This window comes from Copadichromis virginalis, linkage group LG6 (assembly GCF_057382275.1).
Source record: "Copadichromis virginalis isolate Kocher_CV1m ecotype Utaka linkage group LG6, C_Virginalis_male_GT1.1, whole genome shotgun sequence".
Taxonomy (NCBI): domain Eukaryota; kingdom Metazoa; phylum Chordata; class Actinopteri; order Cichliformes; family Cichlidae; genus Copadichromis; species Copadichromis virginalis.
The window spans coordinates 13,713,228-13,737,126 of NC_140623.1; the positions used below are offsets into that span (position 1 = coordinate 13,713,228).

At 41.5% G+C, this 23,899-nt stretch overlaps 2 protein-coding genes and 1 long non-coding RNA gene across 5 annotated transcripts in view; 2 read left to right on the forward strand and 1 right to left on the reverse strand.

Annotated features, from left to right (window-relative positions):
* Positions 1-2,701, forward strand: part of LOC146707418 (cdc42-interacting protein 4 homolog) — a 20,909-nt gene extending 18,208 nt beyond the window's left edge. For both annotated transcript variants that reach the window (XM_085458761.1, XM_085458763.1), the window contains 2 exons: positions 71-192; positions 281-2,701. In XM_085458761.1, the coding sequence (XP_085314887.1) occupies positions 71-192; positions 281-426 (268 nt within the window). In that variant the 3' untranslated portion in view covers positions 427-2,701. The remainder of the gene's footprint in view (positions 1-70; positions 193-280) is intronic.
* On the reverse strand, positions 2,430-20,609 carry sh2d3a (SH2 domain containing 3A). The gene is made up of 20 exons (XM_085458760.1): positions 20,391-20,609; positions 20,087-20,178; positions 19,848-19,965; positions 18,612-18,641; positions 18,461-18,522; positions 18,194-18,342; positions 11,606-11,645; positions 11,343-11,459; positions 10,575-10,718; positions 9,903-10,192; positions 9,729-9,814; positions 8,915-9,034; positions 8,680-8,837; positions 8,346-8,546; positions 7,291-7,452; positions 7,014-7,129; positions 6,510-6,681; positions 6,285-6,396; positions 3,568-3,753; positions 2,430-3,060 (listed from the first exon to the last, which is right to left on the reverse strand). The coding sequence occupies exons 2-20, from the start codon at positions 20,174-20,176 to the stop codon at positions 2,885-2,887; spliced, it is 2,529 nt and encodes an 842-aa protein (XP_085314886.1). The 5' UTR covers positions 20,177-20,178; positions 20,391-20,609; the 3' UTR covers positions 2,430-2,884.
* Positions 15,559-18,806, forward strand: LOC146707420 (uncharacterized). 2 transcript variants are annotated; one of them, XR_014920832.1, is made up of 3 exons: positions 15,559-16,133; positions 17,311-17,406; positions 18,215-18,806. It is a non-coding gene; the product is annotated as an uncharacterized LOC146707420 (long non-coding RNA). The 2 variants fall into 2 exon arrangements; XR_014920831.1 differs by lacking the exon at positions 17,311-17,406.
* Positions 20,610-23,899: the final 3,290 nt, after the last annotated feature.

Genomic DNA, 23,899 nt, shown 5'->3' on the forward strand with positions numbered 1-23,899 from the left:
TACCAGTTACCTTAGCGTGTGAACATTTAAAGTGAAACAGAATGAGTAATCTTTTTTTTTTCCATCTGAGGACGAGCATGTCCAGCAGGGTAACACATGATCCTGATGCGAACATCTACGCAGAGTTCGATGAAGAGTTTGATGAAATAGAAAGTCCTATTGGCCAGTGCACGGCTCTGTACAGCTTTGAAGGTGAATTTTATGACTGACATGAAACTTGTTAATAAATAGGTCTCCATTTAGCCTATTATACATCTCTTACTTGGGTGTTTATGTGCAGGCAACAGCGAGGGCACCGTTTCCATTAAAGAGGGAGAGCTATTGAGCATAATGGAAGAGGATAAAGGCGACGGATGGATGAGAGTCCTTAGAGCCAGTGGAGACGAGGGCTATATACCTTCATCCTATGTCAAACTCGCATCCTAACTTCCATCACAGAGCTTGTGATGGAAGTTAACAGCCAAAGGTGAACACAAAGTCATTCCAGATAATTGGAGCTGCTCTCTACATCTTTTATCTCAGCTAGTGATGTGTATGGAGAGATGAAAGTGAGTGATTATAAAGCTTGTTATCGAGGCTGATCGCAATATCATACACTCCATCTCTGCTCGCCGTGGCAGACGTTGCCTCTAAACGCAGACGGACGAAACTTTGACTTTTATAGATCTCAGCTCTTTTAAAACAAAAAACCCCAAAACTTTTGAATGTATGCCTGAACATTTTGTCACGTGTGAAGTGACCACTCCTGTAACATACTTTGATATGTTTATGGCAATGTTTGTATCCATCCACTTGACTTTCCCACTAATGATTTGAATTAACCTGCTGAACCTTTTCTTGTTTTAACACCAACTATTTACCCAATTCCTTCATGTGAGAGGATAATGTGAGGGTTTTTTATTATTATTGTTATTATTATTATTTAGAAATGTGATGTTTAATTATTTTAACTGAAAACCACTACTCAGTAGGGAGTGCACAATGACCCTCCCAGTAGACGGTGAGAGGAAAGGATAGGTTTACGTGTGTTTATGGTCTGTTTGGAACAGAACTCGGGCTCCATGTGAAGATTAGTCATTTTTCTCCATGGCTTCACCAACCGGTTATTCAAACACTTTCACTTTGTTGCTGACTCCTCCTGACCTGATTCAGACATGCCGCGACAATGATGGAGACAGTCACGCTATGGAAGTGTAACTATACTTTTGAACATTTAGATCTCGCAGCAATTGTCATGCAGAGCACAGCGTCTCTGTCTGCACGGTGCCTCTCAGAGACCTGTAGCTTGCCCGTCACACGCAGGCCCTGACAGCGAGCGAGATTTCTCTTCTAGATTGGGAATGGGGAAACTGCAGAGGTCTGTCTTAATCTTATTGGAAATTAATAACTGACTTGGCCAGATAACGAAAGCACAATGGTTGTTGCTGTCTGGGGCATTTTCTGGTGAGTCAAGCAACTCACAAAGAGCCTGTGCGCGGTCTAATTCGGCGCACGCTCCTCGGTTAACCCGTGGCATGCGTTCAGGCTCGTGTCGCGTAAAAAGTGATGTTACACATTCTAACATAGTGACGTTTACAGAAGTGTCCATGAAGCTGTCAGAATAAAGGAAGGTGGCTGAAAGGGGGCTTATGCAGGATCTGAGTACTGTGAAGACAGACTTTTTAAACCATGTGAACCTATCCTTTGTCTTCACACCAGACATTGTAGTTTCTCTGTGACAGAGGGTTGGAAGGGAACTTGCTTTGCGGTGCTTTTTGTGAATTAAAGGTTTGTCCGAAGCGAAAGGAAAAGTGCTGGCAATGAAAGATCAAAGTTGTGAAAAAAAAAAAATGCAGAGTTTATTAATTTTTGATCCCTGTGAATTGCTTGTGTTTGAGGGTGCAGCTTCACTGGCTTTATCATATCTGTTAATACAAATGTGGTCTACAGGCAGTTTTTGGCGGTGGTCGGACTCACGCTGGAAGGGTTACAGCTCTCATGGTCAGCTGTTTGCTTTCTGTTTCTCATATTCTCAAATTGTTTAAACTGCATGTTTCCTGAATGTTTGCCTGGTCAGATTGTCTAAAATGAGGTCCTTTAAAAAGCAAAACTCTTTCCTTTTCTTTTTTTCTTTAAACTTGAAATGCCGATATTATGAAGAATCACGGCATCAGTGGAAAGGAAATGAGTTTTATGATTCACCTCCTCACTGGAATCCCTCCCAACAGCTATCAAATATTTCTAAGATCAAATCTGAAACGTTTAAAGATGAGCCACATAAGGTTTACGCACGTCTTCTCCAGCACTCTGACCCGCACCAGTAAATGTTTTCTCAACATTCAAAAGGAATCATTGTCATTTTTTAAAAGAAAATGTTTGTATTTACTTGTATCATAAAAAAGGAAAAACATTTGTCTCGTTTTATTGCAGTGTTACTCATAAGAAACAAATGACAAAGGAAAACTTTTATTTATGCTTCGAAACACTGAAGTGAAAAATAGAGTATCCAGTCAGGCTTCTTTAAACAATGATTTTTTTAAAAAAAGGATCAGAAATGTACATTTTGTAAACACATTCCAGTTTTTGGAAAAGCAATTTTGAAATCTGGCGCAGGCCTATTTCACAATAAAGGTGTGTGCACACATTCCTGTTTAAAAAAAAAAATAAAAGAAAAAGAAAGTTGTTAAGCTGTTGTTTGACGAGCTCGACATACAGTCTTTTCTCAGCAAGTACAGGAAGAAAAAAACAAAACATTTTTTTCTCTATTTTATCTCCCAGTAGAAATGTCTCTTCCTTTACCTCCACAGCACGCAGAGGCTCGGCTGAAACCTTTTCTCGTTTTCCTCAAGTGAAGAAAGTGCCGATTTCGCTCTCTGCTCAGAGAAACGGAGGGCTGAGGCTCAGGTTAAAGGTTCGGGTTGTCTTTAGATTCCAGTTTTTTTGAGAGGACACAAAGAACCTTATCAAACTTCTCATATCGCTCCTTCCTCTCTGCTCTTGCGCCCAGCTGACCCCAGAACAGCCGCAGGGCGAACTCTGTGCGGAAAGCCTCGAGCAGTTCGGGGATCGGCTCCCAGCCTCCTGTTGGAACAGTGCGTTGGACACTTAGTCAGATCAGATACCACCAAGATACAAGTTTCACAATGTACACAGTTTTTGAGCATAACGCTTTTTACTTTTCCACTTCCTGTCTCAGCCAGTGTTTATTTTATATTACAATGGGCTCGGTGCAAAAGCTACTCAGATGAACCAATTATCTGTAGCCTGTGGGAGCAATCCACTTCATTTCCATATTTCACAAAACACTCTCTCGACTTACTTAATAAAGCTGAAGGAAATTGATGCACAGTGAATATTCTGCTCACCATATCACCAGGTTGCCAGTTTTGGCTTCAACATTTTCTCGACTTGAATTTCAGCTCAGTAACACAGCTGCCTCCCAGCATCTTTACACAAGCTGTATTTGCCTTAAACGTTTTACTGAATATTATTTCCCCCCTCATTTGGACTCACGTGCACTGACATTTTTGTTTCCTTAATAACACTAATGATAATGTTGTACTGTATTGTGTGGATGAACGTGCATACCTGAGAGCAGAGCGTGTGCGTGCTCCTGATAATCATGGGCATGCAACGCAGCGCTGCGAGCAGATTGGAGGACATCATAGAGTAGCTGACAGCCTCTTTCACTGTCCTCTACTGGGTCCTCACCCTCCATTAGCATCAGCAGTGGAACCAGATGTGGCAAGGCTATGGGGCCCTGGACCACAGAGCCTGCAAACAAAAGCACTGCACCCATTAATCTCACAGGGGTAATGCAAAGATTTTACACATCAGTGTTTGCTTACACATTTCAGGGAATACTACATCAACTGCATATTCATAAGAGCTTAACATATATAATTAAAGCCTGACTGATGTATCAGCCAATATTAGATATTTGCCAATATTTGTATTAGCTGGCAACTGAAAATTTAGTAAAGGGGAAAAAAAAAGGAAAGCGATTGACCATGCTATTCATGTTGATGTTGCATAGTTTGTCTGTGAGACGGCATTCTGCAACTTGATGTTTTTGGGACACCACAAACAGCCAGCTGATGCAAGGAGAACTGTGCAGATTGTAAATGACTAATTCACAAATTGTTGCGACAATAAAGGAAAAACTGCATTGTCACATTATCTAAGAAAGGACTGATAAATGATTACATATGTCAAATTTTAGTGAAAGTTATGTTTTGTGTGTTTGCCAAAATACATCAAATCGCCAAATATTAGTATTGGTCTTGATTGTGATTGTTGATTTGATTGTGCTCTATATGTAATTTCACTAGTTGGGACCACATTGTCATTTAGGTTTGACAGCTTGTCCAGTAGATGATGGCAGACGGCTTGACCATGAATTGAGGCTGCGGTTTAGGGAAGGCCGGGCAGATCCTCATGTAGTAATGAGGAGTGGCTGCATTGAGAAAGGGAGGGAGAGTGAGTGGGGCCTGAAAATGAGAATGCACAGCTTTCACACAGGGTCATAGACAGAGAACAGGAAGTGTATGGAGGCGTGGTCCTGCTCCTGAAATCCAGATAAACTATTTCCAATTATATTAAAGTTTAACCAAATGTGCACAGTACTGAGCAGAGTTACATAAAGTTCATTTTCTTGGTAGGCTTTCAAACTTAAGACTGTCCAGAGAAGAGAATGAATGATGCTGCAGGGCTTCTAGACAGGTCTTCATTATCCAGCTGCATGAAGTTATTTCATTTCTTTTTCTAACCTATACATGCTTAGCAACAATAATGAGAAAGTCTTGTTATTAATAAACCTATACATTCAAGAGGACATATTATACTTTCTTTGAATAATTAAAAAAAAATATTATTACTAAATTAGAAAAGCTTTAAATGGGGGGAAAATCCCATGCTGGTTCAGGCAGAGAAAAGCCCTCAGCTCCAGTCTCTTTCTCTCTCTGAGAGATTAGCTGGACCTCACCAAGCAGAACCTCCTTAGAGTTATATATGAGGAGCATAACAAGCATAACTGGACCTTAAATGAATTTGAATATTACACAGAAATCCTTGTTGTGAATTTACAGTGCTGTGCAAAAGTCTTGAGCCACCACTCATTTCTTTATATTTTGCCTCTAAGGAGCCAGACATCATTAATCGTTCTCCAGGTTTTTCTGATGCTCTTTCAAAGTTTCGGGCGTTGGTAGCTTTTTCACTCATTTTCGGTCCAGGCCTTGTACCTGACCACTTTCAGATGAATGGGAGTTTTTGTTTGTTTGTCAATGTTAAGATTCATCACCTAACTCATGTGATGAATCAGTGTTGTATCTGCATGTAACAGACAACTTAGCAAAGATGCACTTTAAAATTGTATCTTTAGGCACTTTGTACAGCTTGTGGGGGAAAAGTAGATAATTGTTCATATTTCTTTAGCCGAATCTATGAAAAATGCCAAAGATAACAGTTTGACAGGCACAGAGTAGTATTTTTGCACCAGCAAGTTTTTTCCCAAAGAGCTGTTAGCTGTAAACTTGCCATATCTCAGCATTTTCTGCAGTCTCTCCTTAAAAAAGAAAGGAGGAAGGAAAGAAGGAAAACTATGCAAGTGGAGGACAAAAGAAGAAGTGGGAGGCATAAAAAAACTGTCTACAGCAGATAAACAGTCTGATATTCATGTCCTTAAGAAACAGAAAAAATACAGCAGAGGACTGAGACAGGACCTGAGTGATGAATTGATCCATTTACTGTTTGCTGAAGCCTCATCAGAAATAAGTTAGCTGTCAAGAAGCCATTCTTACGCAAGGGAAATGAGGAGAAAGGGCTGAGGTGTGCCAAATTACACTAGAGGTAGACTGAAAATCACTGCCAACTGCTAGTATAAGGAGAAGGGATACTGCAGCAAAATCATGACAGAGAGAAGAAAAGAGGGACCAAAAAGCTTCCAAAGAAGAGCTTTGATTGTTCTTCAAGAAGCCTGGAGAACTGTTCCTGAAGACTACTTAAAGAAGTTACAAGAAAACCTGCCTAAGAGAGTCTAGGCCAGGTTGAAGAATACGCTCATTAGAAATGTACAAATTCTGTTTTTGCCTTACATACTGTATTTCCGTGCATGTTTGCACAGGTTTCAATAAATTGCTGCACCTATTTCCCCATTTTACAAGCCAAATCTAAAGAAATGAAGGGTGCTCGAGACTTTTGCACAGTACTGTATCTTTGTAACGCCTGATCAAACCACAAGAAACAAATATTTCTAACCGCGCTGAACAAAAGTAACTTGCATAGACGATGTAAACACAGCCACTCACCATCTCCCTCATTCAGCGACTTCATGAACGGTTTGAGATTCTTCTCAAATAAAACTGCGCTCTCTGTGTACTCCCTCCTCAGCTCTTTCCATGTCGCCTCCAGTCGCGTTATCTGCACATTTGTATGTAAACAAATATTCAATATATGCAAGAAAACTTGAACCGCATTTTACTTTGAATAATTTTACATCCAGCAATCACAGTCCTCTGTCATAAATACTCCACCTGAGGCATCTCCAGAGCCTTCATCACAGCTGAGAAAGAGTACAAGTTGTGGGTGTGCTCTTTCAGGGCCTGAGCCAATAAGATTACTTTGTGTAAAACAGATGCTCTCTGTTCCACCCTCCCTGTGCAGCCCAGGATATCCACTGCGACTCCCAGTGCTATTAGATGATGCCTAAAAAATTCACATTGAGTGGATTAGAGGCGTCTGAGTGGACAGAAGATTGAATGCAGTAACTGGTAAGGGACATTTTTCATTTCTGAACGCTGGCTTTCACCCAACCAGAGTCAAAGCAAATACAGTTGAGGTGAAACGAATTTTGTGGTACCCAGAGAATTAAAAAAAAAAAAGATGTGCAAAAAACCCCAAACAAAGAAACAAACAAATAAAAACTGATCCTTTTACAGTTTCTGTGTACAGCCACGAGATAAACCAACACCTCCAAGGATGACTGACAAAGTGTAACATTGGATTGATTTTTAAAATAGTGTGCAGGCTGCGTGTACCTCTCTAATAAATCCTGTCTTAACTGGTGTCCATGTGGCAGAGTGACAAGCTCCAGCCCTGAGCCAACTCCCATTAGCCTCTTCTGCTCATCGGTCACCCCGATGATGCGTGCAACCTGCACAATGAGCGATAAATGGCCAGTCAGATTCCTGATCCAAGAATTTCAACAGCTCATGTGTACATAAAGTGTTTATCAAACTACTCAAGATTAGAAACTACTGTTAAATTCAACACAGCTAAAGTTTTAAATGAGAAAAGAGTAAAAACCAGGGACACCTGGCAGTCAATGCTGAGCATGTGCAAAGCCATGGTTTTAGGGTCTGATCGGGTAAAGAGCTCTTTCAGCGTCACCAGGACGCTGTTCTCCAGAGGTCGGTTATTCTCAGGTAGGAGCAGCGACTTAAACTGATCCAACTGAAAACACGACTGTGACTCCATCTGTAATGAAGGCAGAAGAATATCATATACACACATGATACACATCATGCACATTAGTGTGCAGTTCTATATAACTGCACACTAATGTGCATGGATTGAATTTATTGTGAATATGAAGTTAAGACGGCAGAGTCAGGCTTTACAAACTGGCAAATACAATATGATTCTGACACCTGGTGGCAAAAAGGTAGTAAGTCAGTAATTAAAACTGCAGTAGAGAAACAACAGGAAATATGCATGCAATAGTGCAAAAAAAGTGTCACCTTTAATAACAGTCAAGGTCAATGTTGACATGATCTTAGGAACAATGGAAAACTTCCTCTTACGTCTGGGGTGGGGATCTCCAGGCCTCAAGGGCCGGTGTCCTGCAGGTTTTAGATGTGTCCTTGATCCAACACAGCTGATTCAAATGGCTAAATTTCCCCCTCAACATGTCTTCAAGTTCTCCAGAGGCCTGGTAATGAACTAATCATTTGATTCAGGCGTGTTGACCCAGGGTGCGATCTAAAACCTGCAGGACACCGGCCCTCGAGGCCTGGAGTTCCCTATTACTTTTAACTGGCAAGACTGGTATAGATACAGTTTCTGACACTGTCAGCTCTGTGTAGCTGACCAAACACTGATGTGGAAGTTGGAGCTGCTGTGCCTGTAGACGTATGCAACTATATCTAAGGTAAAGCAGATTTGATAGCACTGTGATGGATTACACAACTCCAACAATTTAAAGAGTACTCTTTTCATAAATCATAATCAAATAATTGGAAATCAACAGCCTCCCAGGGGAGCATAAAATAGATTTATGTACAGATAAGAACTTAATAGTTCCAGAAGCCTCAGAACCAATGGGAAATGTGAAAACTACAAACTGGAAGGTAATTATTATGTATACAAACATGTGGTCGTTCAAAGCACCAGTCCTCCACTTCCTTCTCTGCCTTTTTCTGGAACTGTTTGTCAAACAGCAGCTGTGAGGAGGCTTTTCTTTTCTCAGCCTCCAAAAAGCCAAAGGAAGTCTCTGTGAGGCGGGCACGGCTCTGCCACTTTTCTTCCGCACGCAGCTGATCCACATGACCTTTCCGCCGGCTCTGTGGCACCTAAACAGAACAAGAGGAGGGCTTAAGTCTCCACGGAGGATTTAGTTGTAGCTTGAAAGGCCTTCCTCATTTCTGCAAACATAAACAGTTACAACAGAAAGATGACATCAGCTGTGAAATTTTTTTCTTTTACCCGGATGACCAGCTCATTGTAGAAAGAAGAAGGGTCTTCATCCTGGTCTCTGGGTGGGGGAGGTACAGTATTGGAGAAAACAGTAGAAACCCTGAGAGGCTTAGGAGGAGCTCTGGGGTGTAGCTGCCCATCTGAACCTCTTAAAGTTGCACCACCACCTGCATCAGAGAGAGGGAAGCATGAGCTTTGTTTGTTAGATAAAGAAGTTCTCCATGCGCGTGGCTCTCCACGTTACCTGGATGGGAAGGTCGTGCGTGTCGTGGCTGTGGGCTCAGAAGGGGCTCGCTGCCTGTCCGAAACACTGGGGAGATTTGGGCAGGGCTAGTGTCCTCAGACTGAAGGTTCTGTGGAACACCTGTATGAAGAAGGTGACAGAGCACTGAAGATGGAGCGTGGATGAGTCTCCAAGCATGACAGTGACCCAAAACATATCCAAGGCAACAAAGAAGTGGCTAAAGAAGAAGCACATTAAGGCCATGGAGTGATGGAGGGGCTGAAGCTTCGAGTTGGCCTAAAGGATTTAGAGTGTTTCTGTACAGAGGAGGGGGTCAAGATCCCTCCTGAGGTGTGTCCAAATGTATGGTGACCAACTACATGGAACCTCTTACCTTTGAGCTTGCCACCAAATACTAAGTCATGTCGGGGATCAAATACTTATTTCACTTAACGTAAATTCATCAAATCAATTCATAACTTTTATATAATGTGTTCTTTCTGGATTTGTGGATAAAATCCCCCTCTCTCCATAAAACTACCATAAATACGAGAGACTGTTCATTTCTTTGGAAGCGAGCACACTTACAGCTTCAGCAGGGGATTAAATAATCATTTCCCCTCCACTGTATGTGTATAATGATCTTTGAAACCCTTATCACAATCCAACACAGAAAAACAAAAACATATCAAATGTTTAAATTCCAAAAAAGAATTTAAACATATTCCTTTTTTCTGAGGGGGTCAGAACTGGTTTGGCAGCACGAGTGGTACATCAAGCAGCTGACATTAATGTTGCTGTTCTGCAAATACGCTGCATGTTTGCAATACTGTACCAGTTCGTAGGTTGCTGTCAGACTGTGCAGTCTGAAGTGAAGGCCTCCGTCCCACGTTCTCCAAGTTAGCAGGATGACTTCCACTTCTGCCACACATCAAACAACGCTCAGTAACTTTGCTTTAAATCTCAGTTCTGTGTATGAATGTGCACCACACCAATTACATTCTCGCACCTCAGCAGCGGATTGGCAACTTCCAGTGTGTCGGCATGTGTGGAGCTGAGGCTGCGTCTTTTGCCGTGCTCGGTCTGTTTTTTTCCACCTGCAACTTTATTACAGCTGCTTTTGGACGTGGCCTGTCGCTCGGTGATGACACGCAGAGGAAGGGTCCGTGTGATTGGGTGAAAGATGACAGCGCCCGAACCCTGGGAGATGGGCCGGCGCCCGCCCACGTGGAAACGAACGAGAGCGGGAACGCTGTCAAAGCGATCCTCCTCAAACTGGAACAGCTCCCGAGAGTAGCCCTGTCACACAGATGGAGGCGCAGTCACACACACAAACTTACACACAACGTGTCAAGCAAAGGCAGTAAAGACGTATTGTTAACAACAACAAAAAATGGCTAGTGTAGCTTGCAGCTGTGGTGACCCAGAATCATTACTGTTACTTTTAAGTTGGTATTGATTAAAAAATAATAATAATAATTACAATTTATATGTGTATATATATACAAACATCACACAAGATCTCAAACTTCTTTAGCAGCATTAATATTTTTATGAATTATTTTTATTTATATTTGTTTTTTCTATTGATCTACGGCCAGACATATGGTATGTGCTGTGTGTGTTGTTTGAGACATGGATTGTTGTCAGGTTAGCATGAGCACACGTAGCACAGACACACCTTTTTTGGTCGGAGGACCACTCGTATGACTTTAAAGTGCATGGGGCTGTTCTTCCAAAAGCAGGTCAAAACATAGTCGCCCGCGGAGGAGCTCGATTCTCGGACCAGAAAGTCCCCATCCCTCTCCAGCAGAGACTCGGCAGCCTGGAGAAGAGTCAGCAGGTTAGCTTTGACAGCCAGACAATTACCACACACACTCTCATGTCTGTGTGATAGATACAATGAGTTGCCAGTCAGCTAAAGATAAGTGTTTTAGATGTTCAAGAATGATGTATGATTACTGTAAAGGATATTTATGGTGAGCTATGCTGTTAAACTTAGCCTTCATTTACTTATTCACCTGTTTTTAAACAGGAAGTGGCACTTGAATGAAAACTGGCAATAAGTCTGTATACTGAAGAAAACGTCAATGCTACCTTTATCCAAATGTAATAACAGTAGCAGCTACACTCATTATATCCTGTTTGCTTGTTTGATCTGCAAAATCCAAAAACTGCGAGAACAAGAAACAACTTCCTTGAGGTTTCACTGAATGCCTGACAACCCCAGATGAAGTCACAACTGCAGGAAGTTGGTTTTTTGCGTCTATTTCTGCACTGTCTGTTTACAGTCTTCATGCTAGGCTGACACACAATAACGAGCTACTAGGTGTAACTTGATATTTATTTTGTACAAACATGAAAGTCTAACTTTTCACAGTACAGCAAATAACCATATTTCCAGAGGGGAAGTAAATCTGTTGCTTAAACGTGTAGATCTGATGTGCACCTCTCGGTTCAGCGGTCCGTGGTACCACGCGTGGCTCCTTGGGTCGTCAGTGCTAAGCTTCAGCTCTTCTTCCAGCTCCTTCTTCAGTGAGTCCATCTCTTTTCGACCTCCAAACACCTACAGCACAAAACACAGCAGCCCCCGCAGAGGCCAGAGATACACTGCTGATTTCGTGCTCATATTCTGCATGAACGAGGATTTAAAGGGAAATTTATAGAATGAAAAAGAAAACAGCCAGAAAGGCCATTTGCTTAAGCTCTTACCTTCAGCTGGCTGAAGTATGCAGCGACACTTCTCCTCTTGCTGAAAAACAAGAAGTGATTCGGAGTTACTCGTCTGAACCCCAGAGAGCCACAGATGATGGTGCCATGTTTTTCCTCTGAACAAAAGCAGCACGAGGATGGAAGGTCCAAGGTCTGGGTGTGCGATTAACACCAGAAAATCTGAACAACTTTTAACAGCCTGCCTTCATTTTCTTCCTTCCTTCCTCCCCAAGCTTCCACCTTCCTGCCTCTGTATACACAAGGCTTGCAGATGAAGAGGTCAGACAACTTATAACAGGGCTGGAAAAAGATACCTCCCACAGATTATATTAACTATTCCATAAAAGGTCCATCTGTGTCACTGGAACAAATGATCTGTTTAGGGATTGCTTGTGCACAAACAGTGATGGAAGGTGATTTGAGCCTGGACATCACCACTATCAACATCTAAACAAAACCCGCCACATTTTTTATGGTTTTCTTTGGTTTATGCAGAGAAGTATATTCTGATTACAAAAACAAATTTAGGATCCTCAAATCATACGAGTGCAATTGTTCTGATGAGTCCTGTTTTGTGTCTTTTAATTGTTTGTTCAGTTTACTGTTAAATTAACCTCATCAAACTGAGTCTTTATTTTCAGATCTATACCTTTGCAAAAACCTTTGCAAACAAGTCATAATTTTATATCCCCAAATCACCAAAAATGTTCTTTTCAGACATATAATCTAAAAAACTAGAATATGCATATTTTTAAATGACAACTAAGTCTTTAACACGAGAGTTATTCAACGGTTGTTAAAAAAAAGTCCACCAACCTTCCAGAAAAAAAACTCATATGACCTCCATGACCTCAGAGTCCTCAGTGCCGCTCATCCTACCTGCTTTCACTAGCAATGAAGCCTGACAGCAGCTTTCTCTTCCATGTTTGTCCTCACTGAATTCAAGAGCAGGCGTCCACCAGACTGACAGCAGCCCTTGAAAACTTGCTCCCTGAACAATTTTGTAACATCAGAAATCTTCATCCTGTATGCCTTTTAAATATTCCACTCAGGAGTTTTCTTCTTATTAACTAATCCACCTGTCATTTGATCTATAAATTTTACAAAATGGCAAAATAATAATAATAGTAATCACACTTTCCTAAAGCCAAAAATCCAACTTCCACATAACACAAAGCAAAACAGCAAATCCCCCAAACTGAGAAGCTGCAAAGATCTAAAAACAATTAATTAACTGGGTATGAAGCTCAATCCAAAACACAGGCCAGAGAAATAGCCTTTAATTGTGCTAAGAGGTAGTTTCAGTCTGTGTCTAAACCCTGTGGCAGTGGATAAGTACACTTTAAAAAAAAATGAAAGGAAACACTTAAATCTCCCACATGTTTGCACTGAGGAGGAGACGCTCTGTATCTCATTGCACATCTGGATGGTGACAATAAAAGCATTCTGTTCTCTACTGTAAATCACACATCAGCGTTTGATGAAGGAAATACTCAAACTGAAAATCTTTACTGACATACACTGAGTAATTCAAAGAGAACAAAATGATGTCACAGTGGTCAGTTGGGACGATTAATCATTAACCCCTTGAAGGTTGGAACCACAATCAAACCAAAAATCTGAGATAAAAACTGAAACCACAGGCTGACACACTACAGGGAGTGCAGAATTATTAGGCAAATGAGTATTTTGTCCACATCATCCTCTTCATGCATGTTGTCTTACTCCAAGCTGTATAGGCTCGAAAGCCTACTACCAATTAAGCATATTAGGTGATGTGCATCTCTGTAATGAGAAGGGGTGTGGTCTAATGACATCAACACCCTATATCAGGTGTGCATAATTATTAGGCAACGTCCTTTCTTTTGGCAAAATGGGTCAAAAGAAGGACTTGACAGGTTCAGAAAAGTCAAAAATAGTGAGATATCTTGCAGAGGGATGCAGCAGTCTCAAAATTGCAAAGCTTCTGAAGCGTGATCATCGAACAATCAAGCGTTTCATTCAAAATAGTCAACAGGGTCGCAAGAAGCGTGTGGAAAAACCAAGGCGCAAAATAACTGCCCATGAACTGAGAAAAGTCAAGCGTGCAGCTGCCAAGATGCCACTTGCCACCAGTTTGGCCATATTTCAGAGCTGCAACATCACTGGAGTGCCCAAAAGCACAAGGTGTGCAATACTCAGAGACATGGCCAAGGTAAGAAAGGCTGAAAGACGACCACCACTGAACAAGACACACAAGCTGAAACGTCAAGACTGGGCCAAGAAATATCTCAAGACTGGTTTTTCTAAGGTTTTATGGACTGATGAAATGAGAGTGAGTCTTGATGGGCCAGATGGATGGGCCTGTGGCTGGATTGGTAAAGGGCAGAGAGCTCCAGTCCGACTCAGACGCCAGCAAGGTGGAGGTGGAGTACTGGTTTGGGCTGGTATCATCAAAGATGAGCTTGTGGGGCCTTTTCGGGTTGAGGATGGAGTCAAGTTCAACTCCCAGTCCTACTGCCAGTTTCTGGAAGACACCTTCTTCAAGCAGTGGTACAGGAAGAAGTCCGCATCCTTCAAGAAAAACATGATTTTCATGCAGGACAATGCTCCATCACACGCGTCCAAGTACTCCACAGCGTGGCTGGCAAGAAAGGGTATAAAAGAAGAAAAACTAATGACATGGCCACCTTGTTCACCTGATCTGAACCCCATTGAGAACCTGTGGTCCATCATCAAATGTGAGATTTACAAGGAGGGAAAACAGTACACCTCTCTGAACAGTGTGTGGGAGGCTGTGGTTGCTGCTGCACGCAATGTTGATGGTGAACAGATCAAAACACTGACAGAATCCATGGATGGCAGGCTTTCGAGTGTCCTTGCAAAGAAAGGTGGCTATATTGGTCGCTGATTTGTTTTTGTTTTGTTTTTGAATGTCAGAAATGTATATTTGTGAATGTGGAGATGTTATATTGGTTTCACTGGTAAAAATAAATAATTGAAATGGGTATATATTTGTTTTTTGTTAAGTTGCCTAATAATTATGCACAGTAATAGTCACCTGCACACACAGATATCCCCCTAAAATAGCTAAAACTAAAAACAAACTAAAAACTACTTCCAAAAACATTCAGCTTTGATATTAATGAGTTTTTTGGGTTCATTGAGAACATGCTTGTTGTTCAATAATAAAATTATTCCTCAAAAATACAACTTGCCTAATAATTCTGCACTCCCTGTATTGTCGTAATGTGTCACGGTAGTGTGTATTGGCTGTGCAAACCCACAACAACCTCGGTGTGTGGGTCTATTCGGTGGAGTCACCGATACATGACATCCCAGAGGCTTTCAAATGGATTCAGGTCAGGGAAGCATCAGAACCGTAACACCATCACAGCCTTCGTACAGGTAGCAGGTTTAGTGTAATATACGAGTTATGTTGAGGGGTGTCCCATGTTGATAATAAAAACAACAACAGCAACAATAATAATAATAATGGACATTTTGAACAGAGTGAAGGAGGTTTCTTCCTGTTATAAGGGAGTTTTTCCTTTCCACTGTCGCCAAGTGCTTGTTCATAGGGGGTCGTTTACTTGCTGGGGTTTTCTCTTTGTTATTGCAAGGTCCTTACCTCACAATATAAAGTGCTTTGAGATGACTGCTATTGCGATTTGGCGCTATATAAATAAAACCGGGGGGTAAAAAACTAAAATTGAAGGACATCCGAATAAATCACAGTTGTAAGATTTTCTGTGTGGTTCTTAGTTCAACATCCGGTCTGAGGGGCGTTGGTCTGGGCAGAAACACCTGTACAACGCGCTGGACAGCCAGCTATTGAGAAATGTAACCTGACACCACATATTTCTATGTTTGATACAATTTTATTAAAGTTCTCTGGAAATTTGGCACACCAGAGGAGACAGCTGCCATTATATCCTCTAACAGCTCTTGTTGTCAACCTGAACATTCTTCGACAGCGTCTAAACTTGCCAGTGCCTTAAAATTGTGCAACAGGTCGTTAGTTCGCTGGCAGAGGTACAGGTAACAACAACCCAAAAGTAACCACTCTCGACTTTTTGGTTCTAGCTTTACCACTTCGTGTGCTGAGTTCTGAGTACTGCATGTTCAGAAAATGTCCAGAAAGCCTTGCACAATCCGCAATAAAAGGTAAATTAACTGTTGAGAAAACACCCGTCTTAACCTCCAACATCTCGCGTTAGTTAAAGTTGTTCGTTGTTTAAAAAAAACGGCACTGACGGCGGTCAGCGGTCCGTCCTACCTGTCAGCCCGACTCACAGCTCACTCTCCGCGGACATGTTTTACTGTTTGCGGTCCGAGTTCACACCAACAAACAACAGCTGGGAAGTTTAACGTTGTGTCCGTCTGTGCTGCGGTCCCTCCCAGCTCCCCCCTCCTCTCTTCTCCCTCCTGCCTGAGTCGTGCTCAGTACGAGTTCCCACAAGTTGCCCTCAGCTCTCCTCCTCCCCGCCCCTGGCCCCGGTGCTGAAACGCCGCTATCTGTCTGGCATTCCTCGGATACCGACGCAAGGTGAGCTGACACAGCAGCACCTGGGACGACAGGAAGGTGGGGAGCTGTATGGGGGTATATCCTACATGTGGAGCTGGTTTAGATGTCAACTTGGCCAACATTTTATTTTATCACACAAACTGAAGGTCGGTATTGGGCAAAACACGGTCAAGGGCGAGCATAGGATTTAAAAACAAAAGAAGCAGTTGAAGGCTGGGGGGTTACCATGAATAGAAATTTAAAAAAAATTAAAGTAGAAAATAGATATTATTGTTATTATCATTATTATTATTATTATTATTGTTAGAAGAAGAAGAAGAAGAAACAAATGGAAATTTGCTAATAGTATTGCATGAAAAATGACCTAAGCAATAATTTGGAATTGGGGTGAAAGAAGTGTTAAGACGATTTACCAAAACATACACATTACTGCACTACAGTCTATAATATTTGCACAAGTAAAAGTCCCTGCATAGAAAAGCAATAGCATCCAAATATGGCCTAAACATAGTTAGTATAAAGAACAGAGCAGTTCACAATGTTGCAGCTGCTGTTTGTTTTATTTACTTTATATACTGCTGAGTAGCTGGTACCTTTTACAATCTGGCATGATTACTGAGTTTATATTTTATATGAATAATCTAAGCAGTATTTAGTAATCAGTGTTACGTGGAGTAACTAGATTTGCCTCTTTATGTGGGAGTGGACAACATGTTTGTCCCTAGTCCTAGGAACATCATGAAGCATTGTCCCACATTTTGACTTGTTTTTGCAGGTCATGCACTTTTCTAGTCAGAAGAAGCTTATCCTGTCTAGTACCATCAGGGAACGCTACAAGTCACCAAAAAGTTTTTTTGTTGAATATGATGGGAAAAAAATAACGTAAACGTAGTATATGTGTTCATTCTTGGATGAAAATGGTTAAAACAGTCAGATATTGCTCAAAACAAGGTATGCTAGTCTATGGATAGATAGAGTAGCATACCTTGTCTATGTACCTGTCTGTCTCTCAGCATTGTTGACATGTCCCACTTTGTCCCACACAGACACAGTGTTTGCCCCACATTCAGTTTATTGGAAACCGATCACCCTGCTATTGTAGCACTCCTGCACATGCTTTCCTCATCAACAGATTTTACTAAGTCTTTCTTCAGCACAACAAATGCTGTTTGTTTTATGCCTCTTTATACTTTAACAGATGTTGATAATAGAAAGATAAATTGCTCCTGACCTGTCACATCCACTGAGGAGGAGCAACAGAAACCTTACACACAGGCATCTCAAAATTTAAAAAGTAAGTGCATGACTGGATGTTATATATTGGATATAAATAGCCTTTGGATCAGTAAAACTGATTACAGGTGAGGTGATGAGCAGACCTATAGAAAGGAGGTGATATGCTAATATGTAAACGGTCACTTCACACATTATAAAACTATCTTTTCACACACACTTGAAGCTGTATTTAGCCGTGCAGGTGGGTTTGGTTTTACATGCTCAAATGTTCAAATATCCACATCTACAGCTGCCCTCAGACATAGGATGCTAAACTATTGTTTATCCATCTCAGATCTGCTGAAAAACTCCATCGCTGCCTGTTTTGAGAGAAAATAACAGTTAACTGATTCTTTTATGGAGATCTTCTTCATAAGGTCTCTGGATGATTCAAACAAACTGGAACAATGGGTTTAGGAAGGACATGACTTGGTCAAGGTTGCCACTTACCAGGAATAGAGTGAAAATACATGCTTTTTGTAATTTGAATGAACTGGATTTTGTTGCTGGAGATAGTCTGGAGCTAAATCTTCTTCTTTGTAATTGTTTGGACTGTAAGGATTGAACACTTGCAGACGCGTACTTTCACTTTGTCACTGAGTTCTTGACCTTCGTCAGTGGGAGGTGGGACTCAGTGCAGCGTAACATCCTGTCATTTAATATTCATAAAGGCTTTTCATTCGTAATGTCTTTTCAGGCCCATTTATGGATAACTGATTGTTTGCCCCGCCTTACAAACTCTGAGTTAGACTTTGTGAGGTCAAATGTAATCATTAGCCAGAAGGTGGAGGCGGGGGTCACTTTACCTGTGTTTGCTGTCCTGACAGGTGTTGTTACTGATGTTGTCCTCGTCCAGGGGGCGGAGCTGCGAGCAGGAGGCCGACAGGCGATGTTTCTTGTCAGCGCGCTGGAGGCGGGGCAGAACACTCTGACGAAACAGATCCTTCGGCCTCTCCTGCACGCAAAGGCAAATCCCCAGTTAGTGTTGCCTCTGGAGCAGCTGTCTGCATTGCGTTAGGACTTCAGCTGTTTTGTGATGTTCACAGCTTGCAGTGCAAACTTTGCGAGCTCACCAGATCCATGGACGATCCCAGCGAATATTTTCGGCTCACTCTGCGCTTTATGACTTGCCCACCTCAGAGGACAGAAGGACATTTTTAATGGCACAGGTTGACATGCTGGAAAACAGAGTTAAAGAAGAGTTGAAGAAGACAAGATCCGTACCGCTGCCTTGACTGTCCGTTAGAATTGAAGCTGGAATTTAAAAAAAACATAGTCAATGTTAATTTAAATTAATTGGTGATTAAAGTCTGTTAGTTTTTGTGTTTTCATCCACAGAACTGTTCAGCATATTTGTTTATTTCCAAGCATGCACTGTGCCAGATATTAAATAAGTTGTGAGTTCATCATTCGTTCAGAGATCTTCACCTACTTTCATTTATACTAAGCACCAAGAGCCAGAAAAAACCCTAAAAAGATAACATTTGACTTCATAAACCGACTCGTCACGCACTGCGTTAATTATTCTAACAGATTCTGCTCTGTGAAAGTTAAGGATGAATCAACCCAAGATAAGATGTTATCTTTCTGTCTGTGTTCTTTCGTAACAGAGACATACACTCACTGGCCACTTTGTTAGGTACACATGTTGATGCATATATAGCACGGCGTGGTCGCTGCCTCCTAGACAGGGTGGTCTGATTATTTCAGAAACTGCTGATTTCCTGGGATTTTTCCACACAATTATCTCAAGAATTTACAAGTGGCAGTTCTCTGGGTGAAAACGACTTGTTGATGTCAGAGGTCACGAGCGAATGGCCAAACAGCTTTGAGCTGATAGGAAGGCAGCAGTAACTCAAATAACCAGACATTAGAGGCGAGGTACTCAGAAGAGCATCTCTGACCACACATGTCAAACCTTAAATCCCTTCAGAGCACAAGACCACACAGGGTGCTACTCTATTTAGCTAGGAACAGGAAACTGAGGCCTACAGTGCGCTTGAATTCACCAAAATTGGATAGTAGGAGATTAGAAAAAACATTGCCTGGTCTGATGAGTCTTGATTTTTGCTTGGATGCAAGGTCAGAATTTGGCATAAAAAGACATGGATGCAAGCATGGATGCATCCAATAGAGCATGTTGTAGGATGTGATGAAACGGGAAATGTGGTCATGGATGTGCTGCATGTTTATTGGCTGCACATCCATGACCACATTTACTTTTGTCATGTCAGTATGAACCAAAATCTTCCAGGATATAAGTGGAGTGGGATAAACTATTGAAATACATGATTTACCAAAAGAAAGCCTGACAAAACTGTAATCTGTGATGTGATAATGCTCCACTTTATATGCTGTCGTCCAGTACGTTTCAATATTTAATCAGCATATTTATACATAATCTCCAAACTTCCCAGCCCTTGTGTGTACGTGCAAATGCATCTAGCGAATGCATGTCACCGTAGTGTGGGTCCATTCGCTCTCTCTGTTTTGAAAGCTGGTTGAGGATGGTTTCTCTGTGTGTTGCATCTTCTATCCCTGCATCCTTCAACTCTCCGTCCGTCACATTCAGCAAACCCTGTAAACAAGTAAACAAACAAACAAAGTCAGGCCGGGGAACATCATTTAAAAAAAGGCAATGATTAGGGTACAAGAAAAAAAAAGAAAAAATATGCATTTTGAATATTTACTGTTCATACCTCCAGACCATAATATTCATTTTCAAGTATCTTGGTGTACTGGGGCAGGCCAATCTGTCTCAGCCACCAGGCGATGGAGCGATTATTCATGTCTGAACAGCAAGTTGGGGGGAAGATACGGATTACATACCAGCACATATGCAAACACGCACATGCTTGCACATGTTTCTGTGCATAAGAGTTTTAGAAGAAACACAAATGAAGGATCAGCCTGATTATCAGCTTACTTCCAGAAAGCAGCCAGCTAGAAACACAAGCAGACAGTCCAGTTTGCCTTGCAGCAGCTACAGTATGCAACGCCTACCTGTTTACTGGGTCCCCCGTCTCACTCTGGGAGTCTTCTCTCTCTTCTCTTTTTAATATCTCTCTTTCATTCTGCTTTTTTCTTTCCTTACTTTTCCTCCCTTCTTTGAGTAGTCCTTGTCAAAGTTTCTTATATCATTAAGTCTGCCTCTCACTTTCTGTTTGTGGTAACAGTGGAAGCCCGCTCCCCCTCAAACCTGCGGGGTCAACAGAAAGCCAATCAGATTTTACACTGGGAACACAGCACCCTGCCCAAAACGGCAAATCACATCACAGGAATCCTCTTGAGTTCTCGGTAGGTGGAGAGCGCAGGTAGAGACATGCCGTGAGATAGATACAGAGTTCCAAAAAACAAGAAGGGGGATATTAAATGTTAGGCAGCTGTCAGCATGTCAAGTCAGAGATAGGCATGCAGGCCCAGCGGTATGTCTTCCAACCTGTCTGACTGTCTGTTAAGGTAGCATGTTGTGAGATACAGTCCCTGCAGGAATACTGGTGCTTTGCATGAGGCTGACACCCAGTGTTGAAGTGAAAAGTGACACAGACCTGCCAGTTTTATACAACAAAAGGCAATTTACTCAACTTGATGGCAAGTGCTCAGCATAATGTAAAGCCGCAGTATGTTAATCTGAAAGTAAAGAGTGTCAGTAACTAAGGAAATTAAATGGGGACAGTTTGGGTGTTTACTTTTTCTACAGACACTATGGAGCATTAAGTATTTTTGAAGTTTCATACAAAATGCTGTTTTGTTTTTGATATGACTTTGATGTGATCGTGTTATATCATCATATGGTGCAATATTGATTTGGCACAGATAATTATCTTGGCAACTGGCACCAGTGAGTGTGTTCTTGTTTGCTGATAAGGCTGATTGCATTCAGCAAGGCCAATGCTGGCCAATACAGAGCCAGAATAGTTGTTGGAAAGTGAAAGGCTACCTGCAAAGGGGGAAAGTAAACAGTGCAGGATTAATGTCTTATTAGAACAAGACTTTTGAAGCTGTTTGGCCTCTCAACATAAAGGTTTGAAATCCCTGCTGAGCCGGGTGCTTTTCATTAAACCAGCATGTCTTCCTGTTTCCCTCCCTCTCATCTCTTTCTCTCACCGTAGCTCCTCCCAGCGAGGATGTTTAAAGGCGCATATGTAAGGGAGGCTGTATCAGTGTTTGATCGAGAACCCTCCTCGCTTTTTGATTCATAAAGGGGAACTTAAGGGATTTCAACATCTTCCATGATGGTGGTACAGTGCCAGGTTCTTGACAGGAAACATCCCCCTCTATTGTTGCGTGTGTACGAACCAAGACTGAAAGGGTTACATTGAACACATCTGTCTTTTAAGTATGGATGACTTTTAGTGAGGTGAGCCCAAAGAATACCAAGAGCCACAATCTGCCACTGTACCACCAGACTTCACAGTAGTTCATTTCCTCAGGCTGAAATCATCCTGCGCGTTTCACCATGAATAAAAGCTTTTTTCTTCTGGATGAATTATTTATTCCAACATTATCTTGCGTCTTGTTTTACAACCTAGTGCTATATAATAAAAGCATAATGAATTTAACATTATGAGAAGCAGCAGCAGGTCTGTGGACAGAGTGTGAATAGTCAGACGCTGCTGCTTACATTTTGGGTGCCATCATTTATTTGCATAGTCTGGTTTCAAGGCTTCACTCCACATTTGGACCAGTCTCTCCAGCAAGTTATGAGTTTGATGTCCGTTTTGATTGAATGTGGATTGTGAGTTGTTTTTTACTTTTAACATCCTGTGAGAATTTAGTTCAATTATTTATCTCAAAGTGCTTTTTGAGATTTTAAGGTAAACACCCTACAATAATACAGAGAAAACCTCCACAATCAGATGAGCCCCTTTGAGCAAGCACATGGTGACAGTAGGAAGGAAAAACTCAGTTTTAACGATATTGTATTACTGATACGGTTACACCCCAGGGATCAGGAAAAAGTTGTAGTCTTGTGACTCGACAGCATTAAATTCTGTTTAGGTGGTAAACTTCCTAATCTTCAGTGGAGTAAAGGTTATCATTTACCATAGTTTCAGTCATCCAGGTCATAGTAGTCTTGAGAGCTTAAAAAAAGGCAACTGTAGTTTCTCTGACAAACTTGCTACATAAAGGACGACAGTTGTTCCATTTGGTATTCATTTTGGTTTCTGACATTTTTTCCTGTGCATCTTTGCTGATTTGATTTAGGCCAACATGTGTGTACTCCTCTTCTTTTTGTCCTCCCTTAGAGATAATGTTCTTCTCCCATGGTGTAGAGGTCCTGATCACAGCTACTTTGAGTTCCAGTGGGTGATGAGAAATCCTCTTTTTGTTTTGAGGACTGAAGAAGCCCTGAATGAATGAAGTATTTTCTCCAAAAATGACATCACAACCAGATACAAACTGGTTTGTCCCGAGGGTAAAACACAAGCTAAACAACATAGTGTTTGCTGTGCAGGGCAGTGAGGAGTGCTCGGACCTCTATGTAGATGAAACACCTGCTCTATAAACACAAGGTTCAACATAGAATAGCCTCGTCAACAGGAGAGGACTCCGCAGTACAAACGCACCTAAAGGACAAAGGATACTTTTGAGGATGCCACATACAGCCCACTTAAGTTAGCCGGACCAGTGGTAGTCTATTTTCTGTCAGTGTAAAGAATTTTAAATATACATTAAATCAGTGAGATTAAAAATAAAGAAGAGCAATTTCAAGAATGCACATCAGTCTTTCTACACAACAAAGAAATGCTGCTGCAGTGAATGAAATAAATCTGTCAGCTGTATAAAATAAATGTGTAAAACTAGAGAAAAAGCTCTGGTAGCTCAATGCACTCAATTCATTTAGTTATAAAAGAGAAAGTCTTTGTTAACTGACAAAAAACAAGCAAAAATTATTGTACAACGAGACCTTTTCTGTCATTTAAATTTCTGAATTTAACTGTTTATCTGTTACTTGATTACTTTGGTGCAGTATGAATGGCCATGGGAGAGTCTTTACCTGTAGGAAAAACTGTAAAACATTAAAAAAAAGTAGAGTTAAAAATCCAAAATTTATGCTGTCCTTCACATTTTCCAGAGCTATCCAGTGGGCTGGATCGGGCCTTATGTTTGACACCCCTGATCTATGTCCACTGTGAACAACCAGCGTTGAATACAGGTGGTAATTTATGACACCAGCTATCAGCCCCCGATGATGCAGTCTTCCCAGATGCTTCACCCCCACTCACACCTTGTGTCAGGTGACCTCAATAAGTCTCATGATGGCTTGGGGACAAGGTCTCACAGTAGGTTCGCCCTTAACCACTAGTGATGGTAATGGCCCATGTCTTTTTTTTCCACACCTTAGCTCATGTTATGACTAACATGATCAATAGTGGCTCAACGACCTGGTTCACCTCCAAAGGGGACAACGTCCACTAGGGGTTAAATACCTGGGACTCTCCATATTGCTTTTTAGAGCTGAAGAAGCCTCTTGGACGAGCTGTGAAACAGCCTTACAAACCTCCAGA

Excerpts from the sequence above, each read along its gene's own strand:
- sh2d3a (XM_085458760.1), bottom strand. The coding sequence starts at position 20,176 with ATGAATAATCGCTCCATCGCCTGGTGGCTGAGACAGATTGGCCTGCCC. Across the intron at positions 18,642-19,847 it reads GCGAATGGACCCACACTACG|CTTCAATTCTAACGGACAGT; the intron begins GTGACATGCATT and ends TTTAAATTCCAG. Across the intron at positions 11,646-18,193 it reads TGTCAGGACAGCAAACACAG|CAAGAGGAGAAGTGTCGCTG; the intron begins GTAAAGTGACCC and ends CTTGTTTTTCAG.